The sequence below is a fragment of the Betta splendens genome, chromosome 4, assembly GCF_900634795.4.
Source record: "Betta splendens chromosome 4, fBetSpl5.4, whole genome shotgun sequence".
In the NCBI taxonomy this organism is placed as follows: Eukaryota; Metazoa; Chordata; class Actinopteri; order Anabantiformes; family Osphronemidae; genus Betta; species Betta splendens.
The window spans coordinates 33,804,491-33,827,768 of NC_040884.2; the positions used below are offsets into that span (position 1 = coordinate 33,804,491).

General features: G+C 44.9%; 1 protein-coding gene across 1 annotated transcript in view; it reads right to left on the minus strand.

The window, feature by feature from the left end:
* slc5a9 (solute carrier family 5 member 9) overlaps positions 1 to 23,278 on the minus strand; it is a 185,704-nt gene that overhangs the window by 10,466 nt on the left and 151,960 nt on the right. The window contains exons 9-12 of the mRNA XM_029148717.3: positions 22,187 to 22,322; positions 11,559 to 11,666; positions 11,053 to 11,203; positions 4,658 to 4,826 (exon numbers count right to left, since the gene is read on the minus strand). Coding sequence (XP_029004550.1) covers positions 4,658 to 4,826; positions 11,053 to 11,203; positions 11,559 to 11,666; positions 22,187 to 22,322 — 564 coding nt within the window. The remainder of the gene's footprint in view (positions 1 to 4,657; positions 4,827 to 11,052; positions 11,204 to 11,558; positions 11,667 to 22,186; positions 22,323 to 23,278) is intronic.

Below are 23,278 nucleotides of genomic sequence, written 5' to 3' on the forward strand. Positions count from 1 at the left end.
AACTGGGCTCGACTGAACTGGGCTCGACTGAACTGGGATCTGGACGGGGCTCGACTGGACTGGGCTCGACTGGACTGGGACCTGGACGGGGCTCGACTGGACTGGGCTCGACTGGACTGGGGCTGGAACCTGAGCGTGCCAGGGCTGCACTAGAGCATGAGCGTGGCGAGGCTGAACGGCGACTGGAGCCTGAGCGGAGCATGGATGAACTAGGGACTGGGCAAAACACGGCTGAACTGGGGACTGGGCAAAACACGACTGAGCTGGGGACTGGGCAAAACACGACTGAGCTGGAGACTGGGCCAAACACGGCTGAACTGGGGACTGGGCAAAACACGACTGAACTGGGGACTGGCAAAACACGACTGAGCTGGAGACTGAACAGCTCGCGACTGGACTGGAGACTGAACAGCGCGCAGCTGGGCTGGAGACGAGGGACCGCATGAGTGCAGGAAGTCCTCCCAGCGGAACAAACATGGAGCTGGGCAGTTTGGTGCAGACACGACGGTCCGACGGGGCTGGGAGGAGGAAACCGAAACCATCGGCGGTGCGACCGGCGCTGGCGTGGTGCGGAGCGCGTCGCTTAGCTCATCGAACCTTGCGCACAATCGCTCATAGAGGCGACGAACACTGGAGCGCTCTAACACACTGTCCTCGTCCTCCAAAGTCAATATCGCCACCTCCATGGCGCTGCGCTGGTTTTCCGGGTTACGCGCTCGTCGGTAATCCTCCGCGAGGATTTTAAAATAAGTCTGTAGATCACTAGGTAGCTCGGCGCAGGTGAACTCCATACTCCCTCGGGTGGATAATACTCGCCGTTAAAAAAAAGAAGCAAGGAAAAACAGTCACTGACCTGACCGGAGGCTGAGTGCTGGCTGGGTCCAAGTCTGGCCAGATCGTTCTGTCAGGGTTCGTTCGGATGAGGACCCACATGCACAGCACTATACAAGGTTTTCTGGTGTTAAGGAGTGTAGTTTATTCCAATACGCGGAGTAAAGTCCAGGCAGGGTCATACACAGGCGATCAAACAGGTTAAATGGGATCAGGCAGAGGCGTAGTCAGGAGCAGGCACAGATCATATCCGAGAGGTGAGTACAATACCATACATCAGGCGTTGAATCGTGGTCGGGCAGGCAAGGTCGGTAACAGGCGGGTACAACACCAAGGCAGACAGAACAGGCAGGGATTAGGCAGGCTCAGAATCAGCAGTCCAGAAACAAGATACGTAAAACACGGCCGGACAGAATCAAAGAAACTGGGAACTATGATGGGTACACACAAACGACGATCTGGCGGAGAACTAAGGACACAGGTGGTGGTTAAATACAAAGTGGCTTGATTATTGATAACGTGCAGGTGCGGATAACGACCAGGTGAAGCAGGGACAGCTGTGACAAGACAAAAACCGGAAGTAAAGCTCGAGCAGAAACAGAAACTAGGAGACTACCAAAATAAAACAGGAAACAACTAGACACAAAACCCAGATCGTGACAATACGTTTATTTTTGCAGAGTAAACGTATGTAGAACAAACTACTTGCTGCATTAATGAGTCTTAGACCTGCAGCTGATCACGCCGCCCGATGCTGCCCAGTCTCCCACGGAGCTTTGTCCCGGAGCTGAAGTATTTGTCACCTGCTGATCGAGTAGCAGCAACACATTAGCATGTCTATGCGCCTCTACGGGGGAGGGGAGGGATGAGAAGTTTGCCTTTGCGACTGTGAGCAAACATGAGACAAACAAAAGCTTGGTCCAACTCAGATTCAAGTCATCTGAGTACGAAACACATCACATATCATTCGATCTCGTGTTTCATTCGAGCGGCAGTCTGGAGCTCTCTGCTACGACTGCTGCCCCGCGACCCGTCCACGGATGAGCTTCCATTAAAAATTAAAAGCAGAGGTTTTTTGTTTTTCGTTTTTCTCTAAACGAAAAAACAGCTTTAAATTCAAGTCCGTGTGTTTTTGTTAAAAAATATTTTTGTTCGGTTTATTGGTTAGTAATGCGGTGCTTTTATTCAGGATAGATAGACGGATGGGAAATCAAAGTTTTGAAACATACACGGGCCCAATAAGTCACATCAGCCACTCATTCAGTTACAGTGACACACACAGTCAAAACACATTCTCGCTACATCTAGTGCACCACTCCACCGTTCCTCTCGTCTCTCATTTGCACATCCATACATTTGTGTATTGGTCACTCTCTGTCTGGACACATGACTCCGAAACACGTCACGTGTTTGTGTAAGAGTTTGATGTCTCCACCAAATTATAAGCAGAGGTAACGATAGAACGACTTTTTGTTTTCCGTTTGTCTCTAAATAATAAAAACATATTACCTCCAATTCCGTGTCTTTTTGTAAAAAACAAATATTTTTGCCTGTTTTATTGGTTTGTAAGGCGGTGCTTTGATTAAAATCCATTTGCCGCTCAACGAAAGAGAAACAAAAACGCCGGTGACAGTGGCTGGATGGACGGATGGGAAATGAAAATGTTGAAACGTACACGGGTCGAATAAGTGCTCTCAGCCACTCAGTTACAATGACACGCACAGTCAAAACAAGTCAAACTGCAGTTCTGCAGAAAAAAGCGTAAACGCGTAGGAACAAACATGTTGCTGTAATGCGTCGCTGTTGATCTGCTGATTTCTGGCGTCCTGTCAAAATTACGATCGACAACTGCTGTAAAACAAATTCCTATGATTATTACGGTTATTTACGTAAAATCTACGACTATTGGAAAACATTCATTAACAAGTCGTGGAAGTTTAAAACCTAAATAAGCGGCTGTAGTCGCAGATGGACTGCGCTCTACGTTTTTACTTGCGCATTCAAATTATATTATTAAACCGCGACGCATAATTATGGTATTATGTGAAGTCAATATGTTGTATCAGATGTTAGAGCGGTGGGTGTGTACATATTTTTAAGAGACGCCTTCTATTTAAAGAAACGAATAAGCTGAGGAGAATAAAAACAAGAACGTGTTGCTGCTGTGGCGCTGCCTGTTTTAAACCACACAGAACAATTCTAACTTCGCAGTGAACAGAAAATAACTAAGCCATCAACAAGTTGTTGCCCTTCACACTCCCCATGTTTTAGCACACAACAGATACTTAATAGTAAAAACTTAATAGTAAAATAGGTCTGGTGTAATATATGTGTGTTACAGGTAGAAATGAACAGTCGGACCTCAGTTACGCTATAGTGCTTTGGAGGCTTCTAATCAACGCTGCGCCACCTGGTGGTTAAAACGAGACTAGCGTCCTGATTTTTTCCAGCCGGCTGCAGGATTAAAAATCTTTAGTCAGCGACGCACTCGCTGCGCCGTGGCGACGCGTCGGTACTGCAGTAAAACCCCTAGTCACTTTGAACCGCTGCCACTGTACATCTGCTCCATTGCACCTACAAGCACCTGGACAAGCCTGACACCTTAGATTACGATAATGTTCTTCGATTTTTCATGGTGCATTTAACACCATCCGGCCTGTGCTGCTGGGAGAGAAATTGAAGAACCTGCAGGTTGTCACGGCACCAGTTCTCGTTTCCTGTTTTAGTTTGATAGTTTCCGGTTTACCACTCCATCCTATTCACGCTAACCTTACTTCCGGTTTTTAGTTCACGCACCTGTTTCCCATTCATCATTACTCCCCGGACTTTTAAGCACCACCTGTCACCGTCGTCATTTGCCAGATCGTTGAGTCCTCTGAGTTCACGTATCCAGCAATTCCTTGTTCTGTGTAATCCGTATTCCGACCGATTTCTGTACCTCTGACCATCGACTTCGCCTTACCCTTGCCTGCCTTGTAAGTCTCTGTTGTTTCCGAACCTCGCCTGTTATTGACCTGTCTGAAGCCTGCTGATTCAAGTACCTAGATCCGAGCCTTTCCGGTTATTACCTTCTGCCTGTTCTGGACCCGAGTAAGCTGACCCCTGGTTTGTGCCAAAGGACTGTCGTTATCTGTGTATGACCCCGGACCGTTGTGACCTGAATTTGGAATTAAATATCATTTTATCGCATCTCCTTGTCTCACGTCTCATCGCTGTGCATGTGGGTCCGTTCATTGCCGAAACCTCACACAGGTTGAGCGCCCTGATTTAATGGCTCATGGACTACCTCACCAACCGTCTCCAGTATGTTTACCTGCAGTTGTAGGTTGTATCCAGGGTGGTGACATCACAGATTACTAGGGAGTGGTGGACAGCTTTGTTGACTGGTGTGGTGAAAACCACCTCCAACATCAACATAACTAAGGAGATGGTGATGGACTTTAGGAAATGTATGTGTGTACTCTGATGCAGTTTGAAAGTAGTTTTTATATTACAGCTGGCCATTCACGCTGCCAGGGTTGTTAATTATTTGGCCATGTGTCATGGGACAGAAAAGGGGGTTTACAGAGGAAGAAGAGAACAGTGCTGAGGAGACGAGGAAATGGAGCAGAGGCAGAACCAGAATCAGAGTCAGCAGAGTCAAATTGTCACACATGGAGTTTTTTTGATTGTGTTGTTCTGAGCAGGCTTGTAAATACACATGTTGGTGTCTGTCTGTTAAACATTTACCTTCTTATAAAGCATCTACAATATCAAGCTGATAAAACCTCAAACAACACTGATTCTGACATTCCAAACTGAACCAATTTCATGGATTGTGACCTACCTGCTCATTAGCACGTGGCCAGAAGATAGCTGTTAGGAATACAGCTGTAATAGGTGGAGCTAGGAAGCTGGTCACTGACTGGATATAATCAAACAGCTGTCCACTATTGGCTGTCTGAATGACTGGAATCCACAACAGACTGACACACACCAAGACCAGGATGAACACCCTACAAATACATAACATTACGATTATTTTAGGTAAGACAAAATTATGGATGTTTTTTAGAAATGTTTAAAATTCATTGCAAATGCCAACTTAAAAATAAACCAGCAGCACACAGCAAGAGAATCTTCATGAATAGATAGAAAGTTTGAGAATAAAATTGTATATAGTTGTAGTGTTATATTAAAAAGGCTAAACTTTTGGAATGTAATCATATACAATTTTGAATTAAAATGAATTGAATTTGACCATCTAGCTGCCATAATTAAATGAAAGTCGAATACATACATACACATTGTCAGGCTTGGGCAGGTGTCGGACCCACATGCACGGCGCAGAAACACAGATGTGATTAAGTGCAGGTTTATTCGGTGAATCAGAGTCAGGCAGTCCAGGTCAAACACAGTACGTTCCAGTAGGCAATATACAAAGGAGCAGGCAATCTCAGAATCAAGGTCCAGGCAGGGTTCGGTACACGAGCAGACTTGGCGACAGTACAGACAAGGATCAGGCAAAAACTCACGGTCAGATCATCAGGCACAGGTCTTTCACAGGTTGCGGGATCAACAGGGTTCAGGCAAGAATCAAAGGTCGAGGCGGTCACGGTCAAAACACGAATGGCTACAATAGAATGCTGGAAAGAGTACATGAACTAACAATCTGGCGACTGGTGTGGGTGAGAGGTGGAGGTTAAGTACAGGTGCTGATTACTAATTAGCAACAGGTGTGGATGATGAGAACCGGAGCGTGACAGGAGGTTAACAAAATAAAACAGGATGTGACACGTAACATGAATCATGACAGTACCCCCCCCCCCTATGGCGTCTTCCACGGCGCCAACGAGCCCCTCCCCCCTCCGCCCAGGGCGGGTGGAGGGAGGAACCAGGAGGAGGGCTCGAATCTCCCCCCCTCGCCCGGGCGACGAAGCAGGGTGGGAGGAGGGAGGACATCAGGAGGAGGGTCCAGCGCCGGAATCCTCCTCGTCTGCAGAACCGTGGCTGTGGTGCCCCATCCCGTCCGGGGACGGGGCCTCAGGATGTGCTGCATGAAAGTCTCTGATAAGGGACTTGTCCAGTATGTCCCGGGCCGGCACCCAAGAGCGTTCGTCCGGCCCGTAGCCCTCCCAGTCGACCAGATACTGGAAGCCCCGCCCCCGACGTCTGCAGTCGCGGAGGTCCCGAACCGTGTAGACAGGCCCTCCGTCCACGATCCGAGGAGGAGGAGGCGGTTGATGTGGAGGAACCATGGGACACGATCGATAGGGTTTGAGGCGGCTGATGTGGAATGTGGGGTGGATCTTCATTGTCCTGGGCAATGAGAGCCTCACAGAAACAGGATTAATAATTTGCGATATCGTATATGGACCAATGAATTTCGGAGTCAACTTACGGGTCTGGGCCTGCAACCTGAGGTCTCTGGTGGACAACCAGACCTGATCGCCCACCTTGTATTCTGGACCCGGTATCCGCTTACGGTCGGCCGCCCGCTTGTACTGGTCCCGTGCCCGCAACATGGTGCGCCGTGCCTGCAACCATGTGCGACGGCAACGCTGGACCAGGGCGTGCGCCGACGGGACGCGGACCTCTTCCTCCGAAGCCGGAAATAATGGCGGCTGGAACCCATAGGCGCACTGAAACGGGGTCAGTCCGGTGGAGGCGCAGGGCAGCGTGTTGTGGGCGAACTCCACCCACACGAGTTTGCTGGCCCATGACCCCGGGTTTCTGGAGGCGAGGAGCCGCAATCCTACCTCCAACTGCTGATTGGCCCGTTCGGCCTGTCCATTGGACTCGGGGTGGTACCCTGACGATAAGCTAACCTCCGCCCCTAGGAGAGAACAGAACTCTCGCCAAAATCGCGAGACGAACTGGGGCCCTCGGTCCGACACAATGTCTGAGGGGAAGCCGTGGAGTTTAAAAACATGCTCGAGCATGGCTTGAGCCGTAGCCTTGGCTAACGGCAACTTGGGTAGGGATATAAAGTGGGCTAACCTGGAGAAGCGGTCTACCACCGTCATGACGACTGTCTTCCCCTGGGAGGGTGGTAGGCCGGTGACGAAATCCAGGGCTAGGTGTGACCAGGGGCGGTGCGGTACCGGTAGAGGACGCAGCAGACCGGCCGGTCGCTGATGCGACGCCTTGCCCATGGCACACGTGGGGCATGCGGCGACGTATTCCCGGACGTCCTTCTTCACCGTCGGCCACCAGAACCTCTCCCCCAGCCTAAACAGAGTGCCAGCCACCCCGGGGTGTCCACTTACTAGTGAGGCGTGAGCCCACTGGATGACCTCTCCCCTGAGGTCGGGTGGCACGAACAGCCGGTTGGGCGGGACGCCGCGTGGGACTGGACGGTCGCGGTTGGCCTCCCGTACCCGACGCTCCACCGACCAGGTGACTGCCCCCACCAGACATCCCGGCGGTAGGATGGACTCAGGTTCTGCTGGTTCCTGCTGCGCGTCATGCAGACGAGACAGAACGTCAGGTTTCACATTCTTGGATCCAGGACGGTACGACAAGTGAAAATTGAAGCGACTGAAGAACAGTGCCCATCGGGCCTGGCGTGAGTTCAGCCGCTTCGCCGTTCTCAGGTACTCAAGGTTCTTATGATCTGTATATACTAGGAAAGGCTGGTCTGCCCCCTCCAGCCAGTGTCTCCACTCCTCTAGGGATACCTTTACCGCGAGCAGTTCTCGGTCCCCGATGTCGTAATTCCGCTCCGCGGGAGATAGCTTGCGGGACATGAAGGCACATGGGTGGATCCTACCGTCCGTGGGATCCCTCTGGGACAGCACGGCCCCGACTCCGGAGTTGGACGCGTCGACCTCCACCACGAACTGCCGCTGTGGGTCGGGCATCCGCAGCACGGGTGCCGTGACGAAACTGCGTTTCAAACGTTGAAACGCCTCCTCTGCCTCGCCTGTCCACTGAAAAGCAGTCTTACATGAGGTTAGTGCGTGCAATGGAGCGGCAATGCTGCTGAACCTCCTGATGAACTTTCTGTAAAAGTTGGCAAATCCTAGGAAGCGCTGCACCTCCTTCCTGCTCTGTGGGACCGGCCACTCCTGAACTGCCTGGGTCTTGGCTGGGTCCATTTCGATCTTGTCCCTGCTGACGATAAATCCTAAAAACGAGACCTGGTCCGCATGGAACTCACACTTTTCTGCCTTAACATATAGTCGGTGTTCCAGTAATTTCCTGAGGACCTGGCGGACATGAGCAATGTGCTCCTCCTCGGAGCGGGAAAAGACCAGGATATCATCAAGGTATACAAAGACAAAGTCATTTATCATGGGACCGAGTACCTCATTTACAAACGCCTGGAAGACCGCTGGCGCGTTGGTCAGACCAAAGGGCATGACGAGGTACTCATAGTGTCCATTCGGGGTATTGAAGGCCGTCTTCCATTCGTCCCCCTCACGGATCCGAACCAGGTGGTAGGCGTTACGGAGGTCCAACTTGGTAAAGTGAGTAGCTCCTGCTAGCAACTCGAACGCGGAGGATAATAAGGGAAGAGGGTAGGAGTCTCTTACAGTGATGTCATTGAGGCCCCGGTAATCAATGCAGGGCCGCAGGGAACCGTCCTTCTTCCCCACAAAGAAGAAACCTGCGCCTGCAGGAGAGGATGAGGGACGAACGATACCCGAGGCCAGCGCGGAGTCCAGATATTCCTTCATGGCCCGGGTTTCCTTGGGAGAAAGCTGATACAACCTCCCCTTGGGAGGCGTGGTCCCTGGGCGCAGGTTGATCGCGCAGTCATGCTTTCGGTGGGGCGGAAGGGAGGTCGCACGGACCTTGCTAAACACAGCGCGAAGGTCGTGGTAGCAATCGGGGACTCCCGTCAGATCGGCCTGCTCGATCTCCTCACCGATTGTCGCCGTCGCCCCTGCAGGTGCCTGTTGGGAGACTGCGGGCTGAAAGCAAGTGTTCATACAGTCTGAATCCCATCGGCTCACCTCCCCCTTGCGCCAATCCAGTGTGGGGTTGTGTAGCCTCAACCACGTGTGGCCCAGTACCACCGGGTGGTAGCACGACTCCACGACCAAAAACGTGATTTTCTCGGTGTGCGTGTCAGAAAAAGTCATTATTACCGGTTCAGTTCGATGCGTGACTCTCCAGAGCCGTCGTCCGTCCAGCGCGGCCGTTTCCACGGGAGACGCCAAGGGGATGGCCGCGATGCCCAGTCGCTCCACCAGTCCGGCGTCCATCAGACTGGCATCAGCTCCGGAGTCAATGAGGACCGCCTGCTGGACGGATCGGGTACTGGAGACTAGTGTTACCGTAGGCAATGACCGAGCGGAGGCGCTACCTAAAATTGTTCGGCTCACCGCTACCCTCCGTGCTAGCGATGAGCCATGTCTTTTAGTGGACAGCGCAGGGCAAGATGCCCGGCCTGACCGCAATACAAACACAGTCCATGGGAGCGTCGGCGTCGCTTCTCCTCTTCTGTCAGCCGTGCGCGGCCGATCTGCATCGGTTCCTCTGGCTGCGGTCCCACTTCCGGGTTCCGAGGAACGGACTGACCGCCAGGCTCACGCTGCCCCCTCCTGGGGCTCGTGGTGCGAAGTCGACGGTTCTCCCGCAGGCTTTCCTCTCGGTGGTGCTCCCGTTCGTTGCTCCCCAGCCTGCGGTCAATTTGTATCGCCAGGGCGATCAGAGCGTCCAAACTGCTGGGCAAATCCCTCGCTGCCAAGCAGTCCTTGACCCGCCGAGAGAGTCCGCGGATAAATACATCACCCAGTGCGGTGGCGTCCCAGCCGGCTTCTGCGGCTAGCGTGCGGAACTCGATTGCGTACTTCGCCGTCGGTCTGCCGCCCTGTCGAATATTAACCAGCCGCTGAGCCGCTTCGCGTCCCGGGGTGACTTCCTGGAAGATCTGTTTCAATGCGGTGGCGAAGGCGGCGAAGGTGCACACGCAGGAAGAGCCGTTTTGCCACTCCGCTGTCGCCCATGCTTCCGCGTCCCCCGTCAGGTGCGAAATAGCGTACGCCACCCGAGCGCGCTCCGAGGGAAACGCGGGTGAATGCAGTTCAAAATGAATCTTACACTGTGTGAGAAATGCTCGACAGTCTCCTGACTCACCAGAGAACCGTAGCGGGGCGCCTAGCCTGGCGTCTGGAGCGACGGCCATGGGAACCGCTGCTGCCAGGGGCGCTGCCGCGGCAGTGGCGCTCGGGGTCGGTCTCGTCTCTCCCGTCGAGCTCTGGGTCAGGCGATTCATTGCCTCAGTTAATCCTGCCATCGCCGTCTCCTGTCGCAAAACACACTCGGCCAATCTCTGGAGAGCGGCGTTGGTTTTCTCCTCCTGCTCTGCTGCGCGCTGCTCCTGAGCCATGAGCTGAGCACGGAGGTTCTCTGCACCGGCGGAGTCCATTTCTGGCCAGATTGTTCTGTCAGGCTTGGGCAGGTGTCGGACCCACATGCACGGCGCAGAAACACAGATGTGATTAAGTGCAGGTTTATTCGGTGAATCAGAGTCAGGCAGTCCAGGTCAAACACAGTACGTTCCAGTAGGCAATATACAAAGGAGCAGGCAATCTCAGAATCAAGGTCCAGGCAGGGTTCGGTACACGAGCAGACTTGGCGACAGTACAGACAAGGATCAGGCAAAAACTCACGGTCAGATCATCAGGCACAGGTCTTTCACAGGTTGCGGGATCAACAGGGTTCAGGCAAGAATCAAAGGTCGAGGCGGTCACGGTCAAAACACGAATGGCTACAATAGAATGCTGGAAAGAGTACATGAACTAACAATCTGGCGACTGGTGTGGGTGAGAGGTGGAGGTTAAGTACAGGTGCTGATTACTAATTAGCAACAGGTGTGGATGATGAGAACCGGAGCGTGACAGGAGGTTAACAAAATAAAACAGGATGTGACACGTAACATGAATCATGACACACATACAACATACATTTCAGAATACTGAATCAACTGAATGTAGTTGATTTACAAAAATAAAAGGTGGCAATTGCTCTGTTTACTTGTTTCCATACAGACTGTATAGAACTATATGGTTATGCCCTCACTTGAAGTCAGTCAGACTCCTCCTATCTCACTCTGTACAGCAAAATCACACATTTGTAGTATTTTTAAATCAATATCAATCAGTATCAATTATACACCAATGCTCAGATCATTAAAAGACTGATTATTAGGCTGCTGGTGATAATGTTATGCCTAATTGTTGTATGCAGATGTCTTGTATTACTGTCTTTATGGGTTAACCTATTACCTACCTTCCAACAACCATGAGTTCCCTTTCAGAAGCTTTAGGTCTAGCTTTGTGGTAAAGGTCAAGTGTAAACAGAGTGGAGCTGCTGTTAAAGATGGATGTCAGAGATGACATTAGAGCAGCTAACATCACCGCTAGCATTAAACCTCGAAGACCTAAAAACATGATGTAAAACAAGTACAGTCATAACGAGATATCAGGTAAATCATTCTGTTGCCTACCTTAGGTTCAAATTACAGCTAAATGAAATAAAGGAACTTCATGTATACGTGTAATTGCTGTAACAAAATAAGAGAAAAATTGGCTTTCAATAATGATTTCCCCAAGAGTAGTCTAGAGCATCATTTTACTGCTTCACAGGTCATTTGACCAGGTTTTTAGCCCTTCTATCCTTCTAACCTTATTTTGAAGTAGAGGTTCACATTTTATTTGTAGATATATAAAAAACACACTATCAACTGTTGTTTTTCATGTATTTGTGTGGTTATTGTGTCTGTGTGCAAGACTCACCAACAGGCATTAGCTCTACCACTAGTTTAGGGTAGGCAATATTAGAGCATCCAACTGATGCTCCACATACACTTTGGCACACGTCTGGATCTACACAGCCTACTTCATCTACAAATGCACAGAGAAGAGGTACAAACATTTTGAGATTTTGAGCTCTCACACTGTCCTTGCCAATACATTATTGAATCTTTCCTTTGCTCCTCGTTTTAAAAATTAGATTACAGTACTATATTTTTTTTTATCATTTTCGTCACATTTACTTTTGATTTATATTCTAATACACAATGTGTTAGACCTGTAGGGGGCAGTTTCAGTTTACACTAATAGCACACTAGTATGAGCCAGAAGCACCAAGGAGGTGATGTTGGCAGCGAGTCTAGGCTATACTACTATAAATATTATTAAATGTGGACTTTTGAGTAGACTTTGTATTTTTATTTTGTAATTTTTTTAATTATCATCAGCTGATATAATGTAGACCTACGCAAATATGGGTAATTAAAATGTAAATTTATATAGGATTCCTACTTTTAGTCTTCATGTTTTCAAATTGTTAGTTGCAGACGTGATTAAACATAATAAATATTGTGCATTAAGCTTTTTTTTTAAATAATATTAAATAAAAACAAGATACAAGATAAAATATATCTTGTTATCTATTCCTTATTGTCTATTAAGTGGATTTTATGTAAACAAAACGTTGTTGTTGTGTTTAGCACTTCGGGAATGTGCTCTGTTTTAAAGTGTTGGTTTCCTCTCTGCCCCAGCTACTGCTGATTCGTTTGAATCATGTGTGTTCTGTCAATCAGCAGCTAGAAAATTTATTTTACACACCTGATCAAGGTCACGCTGTTACGGAAATAACCACTAATTAGGCTGCTGCCAACAGGTGAACAGGTGAAGAACAAACTCCGGCCACACAGGGTGGGGAAAGTACACATACGACCTAAATATGACTAGAAGCAGGTGCACCAAATTAACATTATTACCACAAAGAACATGCAGGAAATTACATCATGCTAGAAAACAACAAACCAAGAGGAAATGGAACCCTAACCCTGAAAAAACTAGAACACCCCCTCCTTGCGTAAAGGGCCAATTGCCACACATGTTTTATCTGAACAAACCGCATTTCTTTCTATCTGTGCGCTGTGCACACTTGGCTTGTAACAGACATATTCCCTTGTTCTTTGACCACAATAAAATAACCAACTGAAACCTATCACATAGTCATATATTTACTTATACAGTTGTAGCAGTTCAAATTGACCACCGTTTTCACCGCAGTACGTTTGCGTTACTACTACGCTGTCAAGCATTGCTTGGAGTGGGACCCAAATGCACAACACTGAGAGTAAGTTCAGTTCAAGGGTTTAATGTCAGTCAAAGGCAGGTAAAACAGGCACAGGTCAGTACACAGTAGCGAAGGTACAGACTGGGCTAAGGCAGGTGGCCGTGAGGAACAGGCTCAGGTCAAAACAAGGTGTAGCAAAAACTTGGCGACAGCATACAGAGACAAGGCAAAGCAAAGTCAGAGCAAGATCAGAGGTCGATACAAAGGTGAGACTTACAGTCGTAGCACTTCAAAGCGACCACCTTTTTTGCTGCAGAGCGGTTGCGCTGCCACTGCGCAAAGGGTGCGTCCCTGACTAAGGATTTTTAATCCTGCAGCAAGCTAAAAAAAAATCAGGGTGCTAGTCTCGTTTTAACCACCAGGTGGCGCAAATAAGTGAGGTCCAACAGTTCATTTTTATGTGTCTGTACAGATAAATGTCCGTTGTGTGGTGATTATTAAGCACAAAAAACTATGTAATGTTTAATGTATCATTAAATGTAGAGTAGTTCATTTTTAAATATTATAGAGTATTATGCGTCTTTGCTCGCTAGTGAGCACGCTAGTGTTTGTTGTCAATTGCCGAAGCTGCTAATGTCTTGATACAGTTCCCAGGCCAGCCGAGGGACATGGTCCCTCCTCCAGCCAATCTAATACAACAATATATATATATATATATATATATATATATATATATATATATATATATATATATATATATATATATATATATATATATATATATATAATAACATAAAATAGAAATCTATATTTATTCATCAGTCTGTATTATAAATGTATTTTATATGTATCTCTATACTTGTCGCCTGGTTTGTTGGTCATGAAGAAAAAATACAAAACAAGCTGGATTTTTGTTTCTCTTCATATGAGTGACACACAAAATTCAAGTGTTTTTTTGTTTTTTTTGACACAAGGCATGGAGATGGATTTAAAGCTGATTTTTTCGTTTTGAGAAAAAAGCAGAAAACCAAAAATAAGTTTTTCTCTCTTCAAACAGCTTCTAAGTTGGTGGAGAAACCAAACTCTTAAAATTTACTCAGACCGCAATGACCCATAGTTTGCTCTGAGTCCGAATGACAGATGATGTGTCCAGACATAACATACCCAGAAATGTATGCATGTGCAAATGCAGGCAACGAGAGAACGAGGGAAGTGAGAAAACGGGAAACGAAGATAAAATACAAAGAATATCCGTTTTCTTGTTTCTCTTGATATAAGCGAAAAACAGAATTTAATCACAGCACCGTGTTACGACCAATCAATGACTCTGAATAAAACGTAGGGGACATATGCCTATTATGCACGGTAAATGTTAACGGTTATACTAGATGAAAATTAAAATAACTCCTGCTCTGCCGCATAAACCACTTGGACCACTTTTTTACACGTGTGTGTGAGAACATTTAAACCAGTAAGATATAGCCAATGTCCTTTAAACGAAAGCTCCCACATTTTACTTTACCGGAATGAAATGAATCACAATATCTGTAGAAAAACAAACTTTTCTTACACAGGCAAATACAGTAGATTTGGAACTCGCTCTGCGCCGTAAACACAGCATCTGATGTTGGTTCAGTCGCTAAAGCAAACTTCACATCCCTTCCCCTTACTCTGTATTGGCACAGAGACATGTTTACATATTGTCACCACTCGGTCAGCAGGTGTGAAATACTTTAGCTCCGAGACAAAGAAAAAGCTCCATGGGAGATCGGGCAGCATGATCAGCTGCACCTACGTAGGCTGTGGGACGCCAAAAACTTTTACTTCACTTTCTTTAAACGCTCTTCTTATGGTATTTCACACAAGTCTGGCAGACTACCACTGCTAACTTGTAGAGGATATTATATAATAAAAATAAAAAAATATTGAACGCCACAGACAGTGGACGCTTCATAAAACTTATTTATTTACCGGAGCTTTCAAAGTCTGCAAAATCCAGTGTCACTCAGATTTATTTGCAACATTTGATTCTCCTGCAGGAATTATATCATAATAAAATCGAACGCTGTACGTGGGAGCGCGCACTGTCTGTCTAAGCAGACAGCTGCTTATTTTGGTTTTGAATTACCATAACTTGGAAATACTACTATACTAAATACTATAATCGTCTGCTAAATAATACAGGCGGCCAGCCCTATTAGTCATTTGTTATTATCTTGTAGGCCAAAATATATAAATGAGATAACAACGATGATTGTTCAGTAATTACAACTGCTGCTCCCACCGAGATTCGAACCCGGGACAAAAAAACTGACGAGTCAAGACTGTTAAACAATAAACTAACTATTACACCACAGAGACGTTGTCACATAACTCTACATGGGCCTATATAACATGAGCATAGTACAGCATCATAGGGGCCAGTGTGGGGCTGATCGCCACCTATAGGCCAAAAAGTCGTAACACACGCTCCACAGCATTAAAAACAAGGTGATACTGTGCTGCAAATGGAAACGGATCACCATAAAGGCTGACACTTAAGTGCTAGGACTGTAGCAGCTGGAAAGAAATCTTACTATAGCAGATGTTTATCTGACAACGCTGTTGCCAGATTCAGGCAGATGATTCCATCATCTTTTGCCTCATTGTCTTGTAGCTGCACAGAGGAGAACAGTCACCTTTATTCTTATGAAAAGGTTGACTGTCTTGTAGATGATGATGCAGCTTTTCTACGTACAATGTTAGACACAGTGGCTCCTCTGAAGAAGAAGGCAGTGAATCAGAGGAGGTTAGCTCCATGGCATAACTCAGAGATCCACAGCCTAAAGCACAGGACTAGACAACTAGAAAGGCAATGGCGTTCCAACAAAATAAATGTATACTGCATTGCATGGAAGGACAGTCTAATAATATATAAAAAGGCAGTTTGTGCTGCTAGAAAAACATATTATTCCTCCTTAATTGAGGAAAACAAAAACAACCTCAGGTTTCTTTTCAGCACTTTAGCTAGGCTATCACCTTAATCTCAGCAGCAATGACTTTCTGAAGTACTTTACTAATAAAATTATCACCATTAGAGAAGACATTCAGCAGCAACTTCCTCCAAATGACAGAAAGCACTGTCTAGATACATCCACTTTAAATTTACTAAGTCCCCTGTCTTACCTAGACAGCTTATTCCCCATAACTCATATGGAGTTAACCTCAAATCGTCCACTTGTCTTTTAGATCTAATCCCAACCAGATTACTCAAAGAAGTTGGATGTTCTAACAGGTCCTCAAAAAGCCTACAGCTAACTTAAAATGCTGCAGCCATAGTTCTGATGGGACTTAGAAAGAGAGATCACATTTCTCCTACAATAGCTTCTCTGTATTGGCTGCGTGTAAAATGTAGGATAGAATTTAAAATTCTCCTACTCACCTACAAAGTACTTATGATAAAGCTTCTTCCTATCTTAAAGACCTAGAGTCTTTAAATGTAGAACAGGAGGCAGAGCTTTTAGCTACCAAGCTCCTCTCCTCTGGAACCAGCTCCCTCTTCAGGTTCAAGAAGCTGACACACTCTTTTGATTAAGCATATAGTTAGAGATGGTACAGGTCACTGGCAATGATTATTAGTCACAGGAACCATCTCTTAGTTAAGCTGCAATAGACATAGACTGCTGGGGGACTTAATTTATACACTGAGCTCCTCTGTTTCCTTCTACCTCTTATGTCCAATAACCTCCCATCATTGTTCTATGTTCAACTAACCTTGTCTCTTTCTCTCCAGTAGTTTGCTTCTCCCCCACTCTCTCTCTCGCTCTACTCCACTCTGTCCCCACCTACAGGTAGCATTGGACTCAGAGCTTTGCGTCTGTGATGGGCAGCTGTGGATCCAACCATACTGCCTGTTTCCAGTCCTTGGTCCAACCATCCTGCCTGTATCCAGTCTCTGGTCTAACCATCCTACTTGTATCCAGTCCCTGGTCCAACCATCCTGGCTGTGCTCTGTTGTTGCTTGTTTTTGTTGCTTTTCTCTCTCTCCATCCCCTCATCCCAACCGGTCGAGGCAGATGGCCGCCCACATCCAGCCTGGTTCTGCTGGAGGTTTCTTCCTCTTTAAAGAGGGAGTTTTTCCTCTCCACTGTTGCTGTCAAATTAAACGCTTGCTGTATGTGGGATCTGTTGGGTTTAGTTGTGTGAGGTATTAAACCTTACTTTGTAAAGTGCCTTGAGATAACTTTTGCGGCGCTTTATAAATAAATTTAAAATTGAAGGTGCACTAGCATATGCTGCTAGTGGCATCTGTGCTAGCCTATTATTTATGATTTTCTTATTAGGATATAATGTCACTCATAATGCTGATTTATTGTTTTTTACTTACTGTCATTATGAAGGATATATGTGTTATGTTAATGTTATAATGTTTTAATCCTGTTAGTAACAGGAACATGTTATGCTTTGCTAAAGCTGCACCCTACACACACACACACACAGAAACAGGAAGTGGTTTGGGGCTGCTGACTTATTTTGAGTAAGATGGAAAGGCCAGAGAAAGATTGACAGTCCTACGGTTGAACAGTTCATGATTCAGCATGCTTATACACTTACACACTTATACAAATCAATTAAGTATTTTAGCCTCATATGGAGTTGTCCTGTTTGCAGTATGATCTACATGTATTTTTTGTAACCATACAATATGCCCATATCATGCAACTTCAAGGAGTGTCCCATTTTAATAAAAACTTTGCACCAAGGGGAGATCGACAGAGTCGGATGTGGCAGTTCCTGAGTGAAGTGCTAAGATCTCAGGGAGGCTCCCCTTGTGCAAGTAAAAAGGTTGATCTCTGTCCTTTTGTTGTCTTCATCTCTCAAAATTGTGTGGAACATATGGCTATTTTAGACCCGACAATCGGCTGCCTGCATATTGTCACAGAGACCCGGAAGGAACAACCGTCTTGTTTTGGCAGCCAAAGAAGGAATCTGTGGCTTTCCAACAACTGTCTGCTTTAATTCAAAATAAAAAAGCTTCTAAACGATGTAGGAACAATGTCTTCATTCAAACACAGTGTTAAAATTAGGGCTGGGCACATTAACGCGTTAACGCAAGAATTTGTTAACGCCAAAAACCCGCGTTGACACAGTTTATTTTCATTATACATTTTTGGAAAGTCTGTTGCTGACCGGCTCTGAATACTCATACAGCCACAGTTTTCGCTATATGAACATATTTTTTTCACTCGTATGTAGTCATACTTGTATTCTTTCTAATCTGGTTAAGCCCTCAGACTAGGGTTGCACAGTATCCTGGTATTGATTAGGTACCGCAGGACTGAGCTTTTTAAAACGGTAGTACAGTATATTGCATTTGGATGGGACCGGTAGTTGCAGCACCCGCAACGGCGCGGCAACCTTGCCACGTGACGTCTACACTTTTTAACTACAGCTGAGAGGGCGAGGAGCACGTAAGACCTTGGGTAGAAAAAAAAGCAAGCAAGCCGAAGGAAACAGCTAGCAAGTGAGTGAGCAGCGTCAACAACGCAGGAGGAAAGCTTAGACAGAGTCGTGGGAGAGGGAGGGGGGAAGGGAGCATGGAAGAGAAGAATGGCCACTACCACAGTCACAACCGCAACTTGTGGACAAACCAGGGGCGCTAAGTGCAACATAACAGTACTTCATCTTAAAAAAAGATGAGCATAAAACTAAAGTTGTTATGCAATAAGAAAAGCCTAATATTTTGAATTTTGTTAATTTTATTATTTTTTTTTATTAATTTTATGTTATGTTATGTTAAATTAACCCACAGCAATTGCAACTGTGCTTTTAGGGTGTACTGAGCTGTTAGACAGTATCCTGGCATCAGAACATGATCATTATGAGCTCTAATGTTAGAAACCAATGCAGAAACACTAAAATATCGTTTTGGAGCTTTTCAGGCCATAAGAAGACTAGTTTAAACCACGGCAAATGCAACTGTGCTTTTAGGGTGTATTGAGCTGTTAGACGTTATCCTGGCATCAGAACGTGACCATTGTAAGCTGTTATGTTAGAAACCAAATGCAAAAACACTAAAACATCGTTTTGGAGCTTTTCAGGCCATAAGAACACTGGCTTAACCCGCGACAATTGCACCTGTGCTTTTAGGGTGTATTGAACTGTTTTAAAGTAGCCTGGCATCAGAACATGAACATTATAAGCTGTAATGTTAGAAACCAATGCAGAAAGACTAAAACGTTGTTTTGGAGCTTTTCAGGCCATAAGAACACTAGCTTAAGTAAGTAATGACATTTTTTGCGTTCTCGTTTTATCTGAAAAAGTATCGGAAAGTATCAAAAGGTTCAGAATACATAAAGAATACAATAAATGAAAACGGTACCAGTACAAAAATGTTGGTATCATGACACTACCTCAGCTATACTTTAGTCTGTAGCTGCGTCAAAGTGCAGAGATTTCTAGAATTCCTCCCATAGAGTCTGATGCATTTGGCTGCGAGACCTTTTAAAAGAAACCCAGAAGTACAACATTTTGAAATCGCGACTGTCTTCAAACATAAAACTCATACCAGTTACTCATTGAAGCCTTGTCATTCAGAAAGTAAAGTTTTTTTTTCTGGAAGATATTATGATTTTTCTGTAACAAGTCTGTTTAGCAGGGGTGCAACTCTGCTTTCACAGACTAAAATAAGCCTGAATTTCCCATCTTTTGCCTCCATGACAATGGCACAGCTGCAGCTATGATTGACAGGTCAAACTCCTGATGCTTTTCGCCATTTAATATTCAACTACCGCTGCAGCTACTTTCAGCTGTATTAAACATTTCCACTTTACAGTAAGCTATTCTTTCAGCTCTTGAAATCAAAACAATCAAATTATAATATTTAACTATTTTGATACAATACAGCAATATTTCATCAAATTAAGCAGCAGCTCTTTTTCAACTCTTCTCAATTGGAAATACAACTGCTTCACTTTCTGCAAATATTCAATTTTAAACAACTTCTCATTCTCTTCAGACACATTAATCTGTGCTTTTACGCTTCAGCTACTTTCAGCTATGTTTTAAGTCTCAGCTACTTTTAGTAAATTCGTCAGCAATACATTTAGCATGGAAGCATTCACTGTGCATTTTCCTATGGAAATGCTTTATCTAGTCATTCTTATTTAAGGGGCATTGACAGGTAAGCATTCACTATGTTAATGTGGGTGGTTTACATTTTATGCCCAGCTCCTACAGGATGCATGCTTCAGGCACCACACTATATATATCTACACTACTATATTTGTACCACTCTTCCTACAAGTCTTTCAATAATCAACGTGAATGTTCCGGAGCTTCAGATTTGTTGGTAAGCCATCTGCCCCCCTCCCCCAAATGACACTAAGTTAAAACTATAATGATTTCAACCAAACTTTTAGTGTGTCTCATAGATGCAGCCCTAACTAGACAACTCAAAGAATTTTTACCTTTAGTCAGCACATCTACGTTATATCACATCAATCTGTCTCTGCTAACATGCTTTTTACTATGCAAGGTTGTTGTAGTCAAACACTTACTGAGAAAAACCTTAGGCTGATATCCAAACTGCCATGCCCATTTTAAAAGAGCTTGGAAATTTTCTTTTTCGTACACTACAATAAGTGATAACCAGTGCATAAAAATTCAGGTTTATATTCATTGGACATCTGTATTGGAATTTTAGAGGCAGAGTTGGATCTCTTATTCTGCTTCTATTTTTTTCTCTCACGTATAAAATGATCTATACATTATATAGAACTTCTGAGTGATTGCAACTTGACTTCTGTCAGTCAAATGTTTGACTATACAAGCTTCATTAGCCAAACCAAATGGTTTCTTTGGGAGAGCATATGGCCTAGGGCCTATGCAGTACAAAGTTTGCCCGCTGCAGATGCCCGCGACTGAAAGAAGAAATGCTGCCTGCTTTAGAAAATGTGGACTATTTTGATATTGGTACTGCAGCTTATCAGAAATGCATTCACATTGCTAATTTATTCAGTAGAACAATGTACAAATTGCAGTTCTGTTTTGTAGAGGTAACAAAAATCATGTTAAGCAAAATTTCTTACAGTTTGTCATGGATCCAGTGTTATGATGTTTTGTGTTTAGTTTCTGGTCTAATTTTGGTATTTCCTGTTTTGTTTCCTGTCTGCCTTAGTTCTTGTTTTACTTATCTAGTTATGTTTTTCACCAGTCGTGTTTAATCCATCATTATTCAAGTGACATCTTCAACTGCAGTCTATTAGTTGTTAGTCTCTCTATTTAACCTCCAGTACTCACCTGACTCACTTGCCAGATTTTTAGATCAGTAAGTATCAGCGTTAACTCGCCAGCATTCATGCCAAGTAAGTCCTGTCATGTACTAGTCCTGGATTTTGTTTTTTGACCTTGCCTTGCCTGCTCCCTTTGCTCTACTTTTGGACTATGCCTTGTTATTTAACCTAGCCTGATGACTGACTGTTTTTTCCTAATCCCTGCCTGTACTGCTACCTTCGTTGAAGCTAACCTGTCTACCGACCTCTGCTTGTTTGACCAATGATTCTCATTAAATCCCCTTAAACTGAGAACTGTAGTGCTGGGTGTTTGGGTCTTCCACCCTGTTTTCCTAGAACAGTCAAACAAAGATACAAATACGTACTATTTACAAAATGCATTAGCAATTATTACTGTCAGGCATTACCCTGCCTTTTGGCCACTCTCACCTCATTTGCTTGTCATGTTTGCTGATATACAGCATTTGTTAGGTTATAAAGAACTGTGGTGTTCATCAACTTACACTCACACCAACCACATGTAGCATATTTTACTTGTACAGAAGGACAATAGAATTTAGAACACAATTTACACAATTTAGAACAGTACTTGAAAATTCATCCACCCTCAGTATGCCAAAAAAACACTAACTAATGCCACACCTTGTTTGTATAATATTTATAGTTTCTATAATTGCGACATGATAATGGTGGCATTAAGGGGTGGACGACCCCGGTACACAAATTCACGGGGATGGTGTAATCTTACCTTATTTCAATTAGAGACAAGCACTCTGTGGCATGACGTATTGTTAAACTACCCCACAATTTTTGAGGCACAAAGAAATATCAAGTGTTTTTAAATTGGTCCTGTCATTTTAGAATTCAGATTTAATGGAAACTGGATACTGGTTATGTTATGGCAATTAGTAATTTTAGTGTGATTTTACGTTTTATTTTGACTATTTTTGTTTTCTTAGTTTAATTGAAGGAGGAAGCATGATTCTGCATTTACTCCAGAAAATTACATATTAATTGTGCTTGTACTTGACATAGTAACAGAGAAAGGCAAAAAGACTGACCTGGAAACAGTGCTCGGCTGATCATGCCTGGCATCACAATGAGAAACATGGGTAGAAGTTTGAGGTAGCCTCCAAACACACTGCCTGCCTTGGCATGAGACAAAGACTTGGCGGACAAAGACCTTTGGACTATGACCTACACACAAACACGGATGGACACATATTTTTAAAATTTTAGATTCAAACATTGTGCGGGATACATAAAACACAACAATAGAGTACATGTAATCTTCAAGTTCTTAAAGTATAGTACTACTCAGTTTTAAATTTCAATTGTATTTATATAGCACCAGTTCACAACAGAGTTATCCCAATACAATAGATGAGGAAAATGTGGAATGCATAATATAGGTACATTTAGCACCAAAACACGAGTCAAGATTCAAAATTGGTTGTTGCCATATGCACAGTGTATCAGTAACCCACTCTGACCTGTGGAAGCAAGCTTTTTCACATGCCCCGGCACTGATGGGTTTGTATTTTAACCCAAGCTTGTGTTTAAGCTTTAGTGGAAAAACAAACAAGGATGTTGGCAAAGCTGACATCCATCATGGACATATCCTCTCAACCACTGCACCAGACTGTAGGAGCTCTGAGCAGCTCCTTCTTTAGCGGAGGGATCCACCCACAGCGGTACCGCAGATCCTTCATACCTACTGCTGTTAGATTATACAATCGGTCTGACAGGCTCCAATTTTCATCACTTTATTCGTCCTCCATAATTTCTAGAAAAAATATGATTTATTCCTCTGCATAAAGTTGCCAGGACAGTTGAAGATGATGTAAAACCCGTCATTCTCAACTGCCCTGGCGAATTTCTGTGCTTACAGACTACAACTAATGCTTCCTGGAGCGAAACTGCTCTGTCAGCCGTTGTTTTTCCTCACATACGCATACAACACTGATATTCAATGCCCGGAGGACCTGCTCTGGATTATTTATGAAACAGCGAGTTTTACCGTGTATTAGTACAGTCTGATATTCGTGGAAACTTGTATGGGCCAGAGTGCAGCGCTGACACCATATGGAGAGTACAGTTTGAGTACAGTTACGAGCTGCTTGTCGTGTTTTGGGCACAGGTGTACTCGGAAG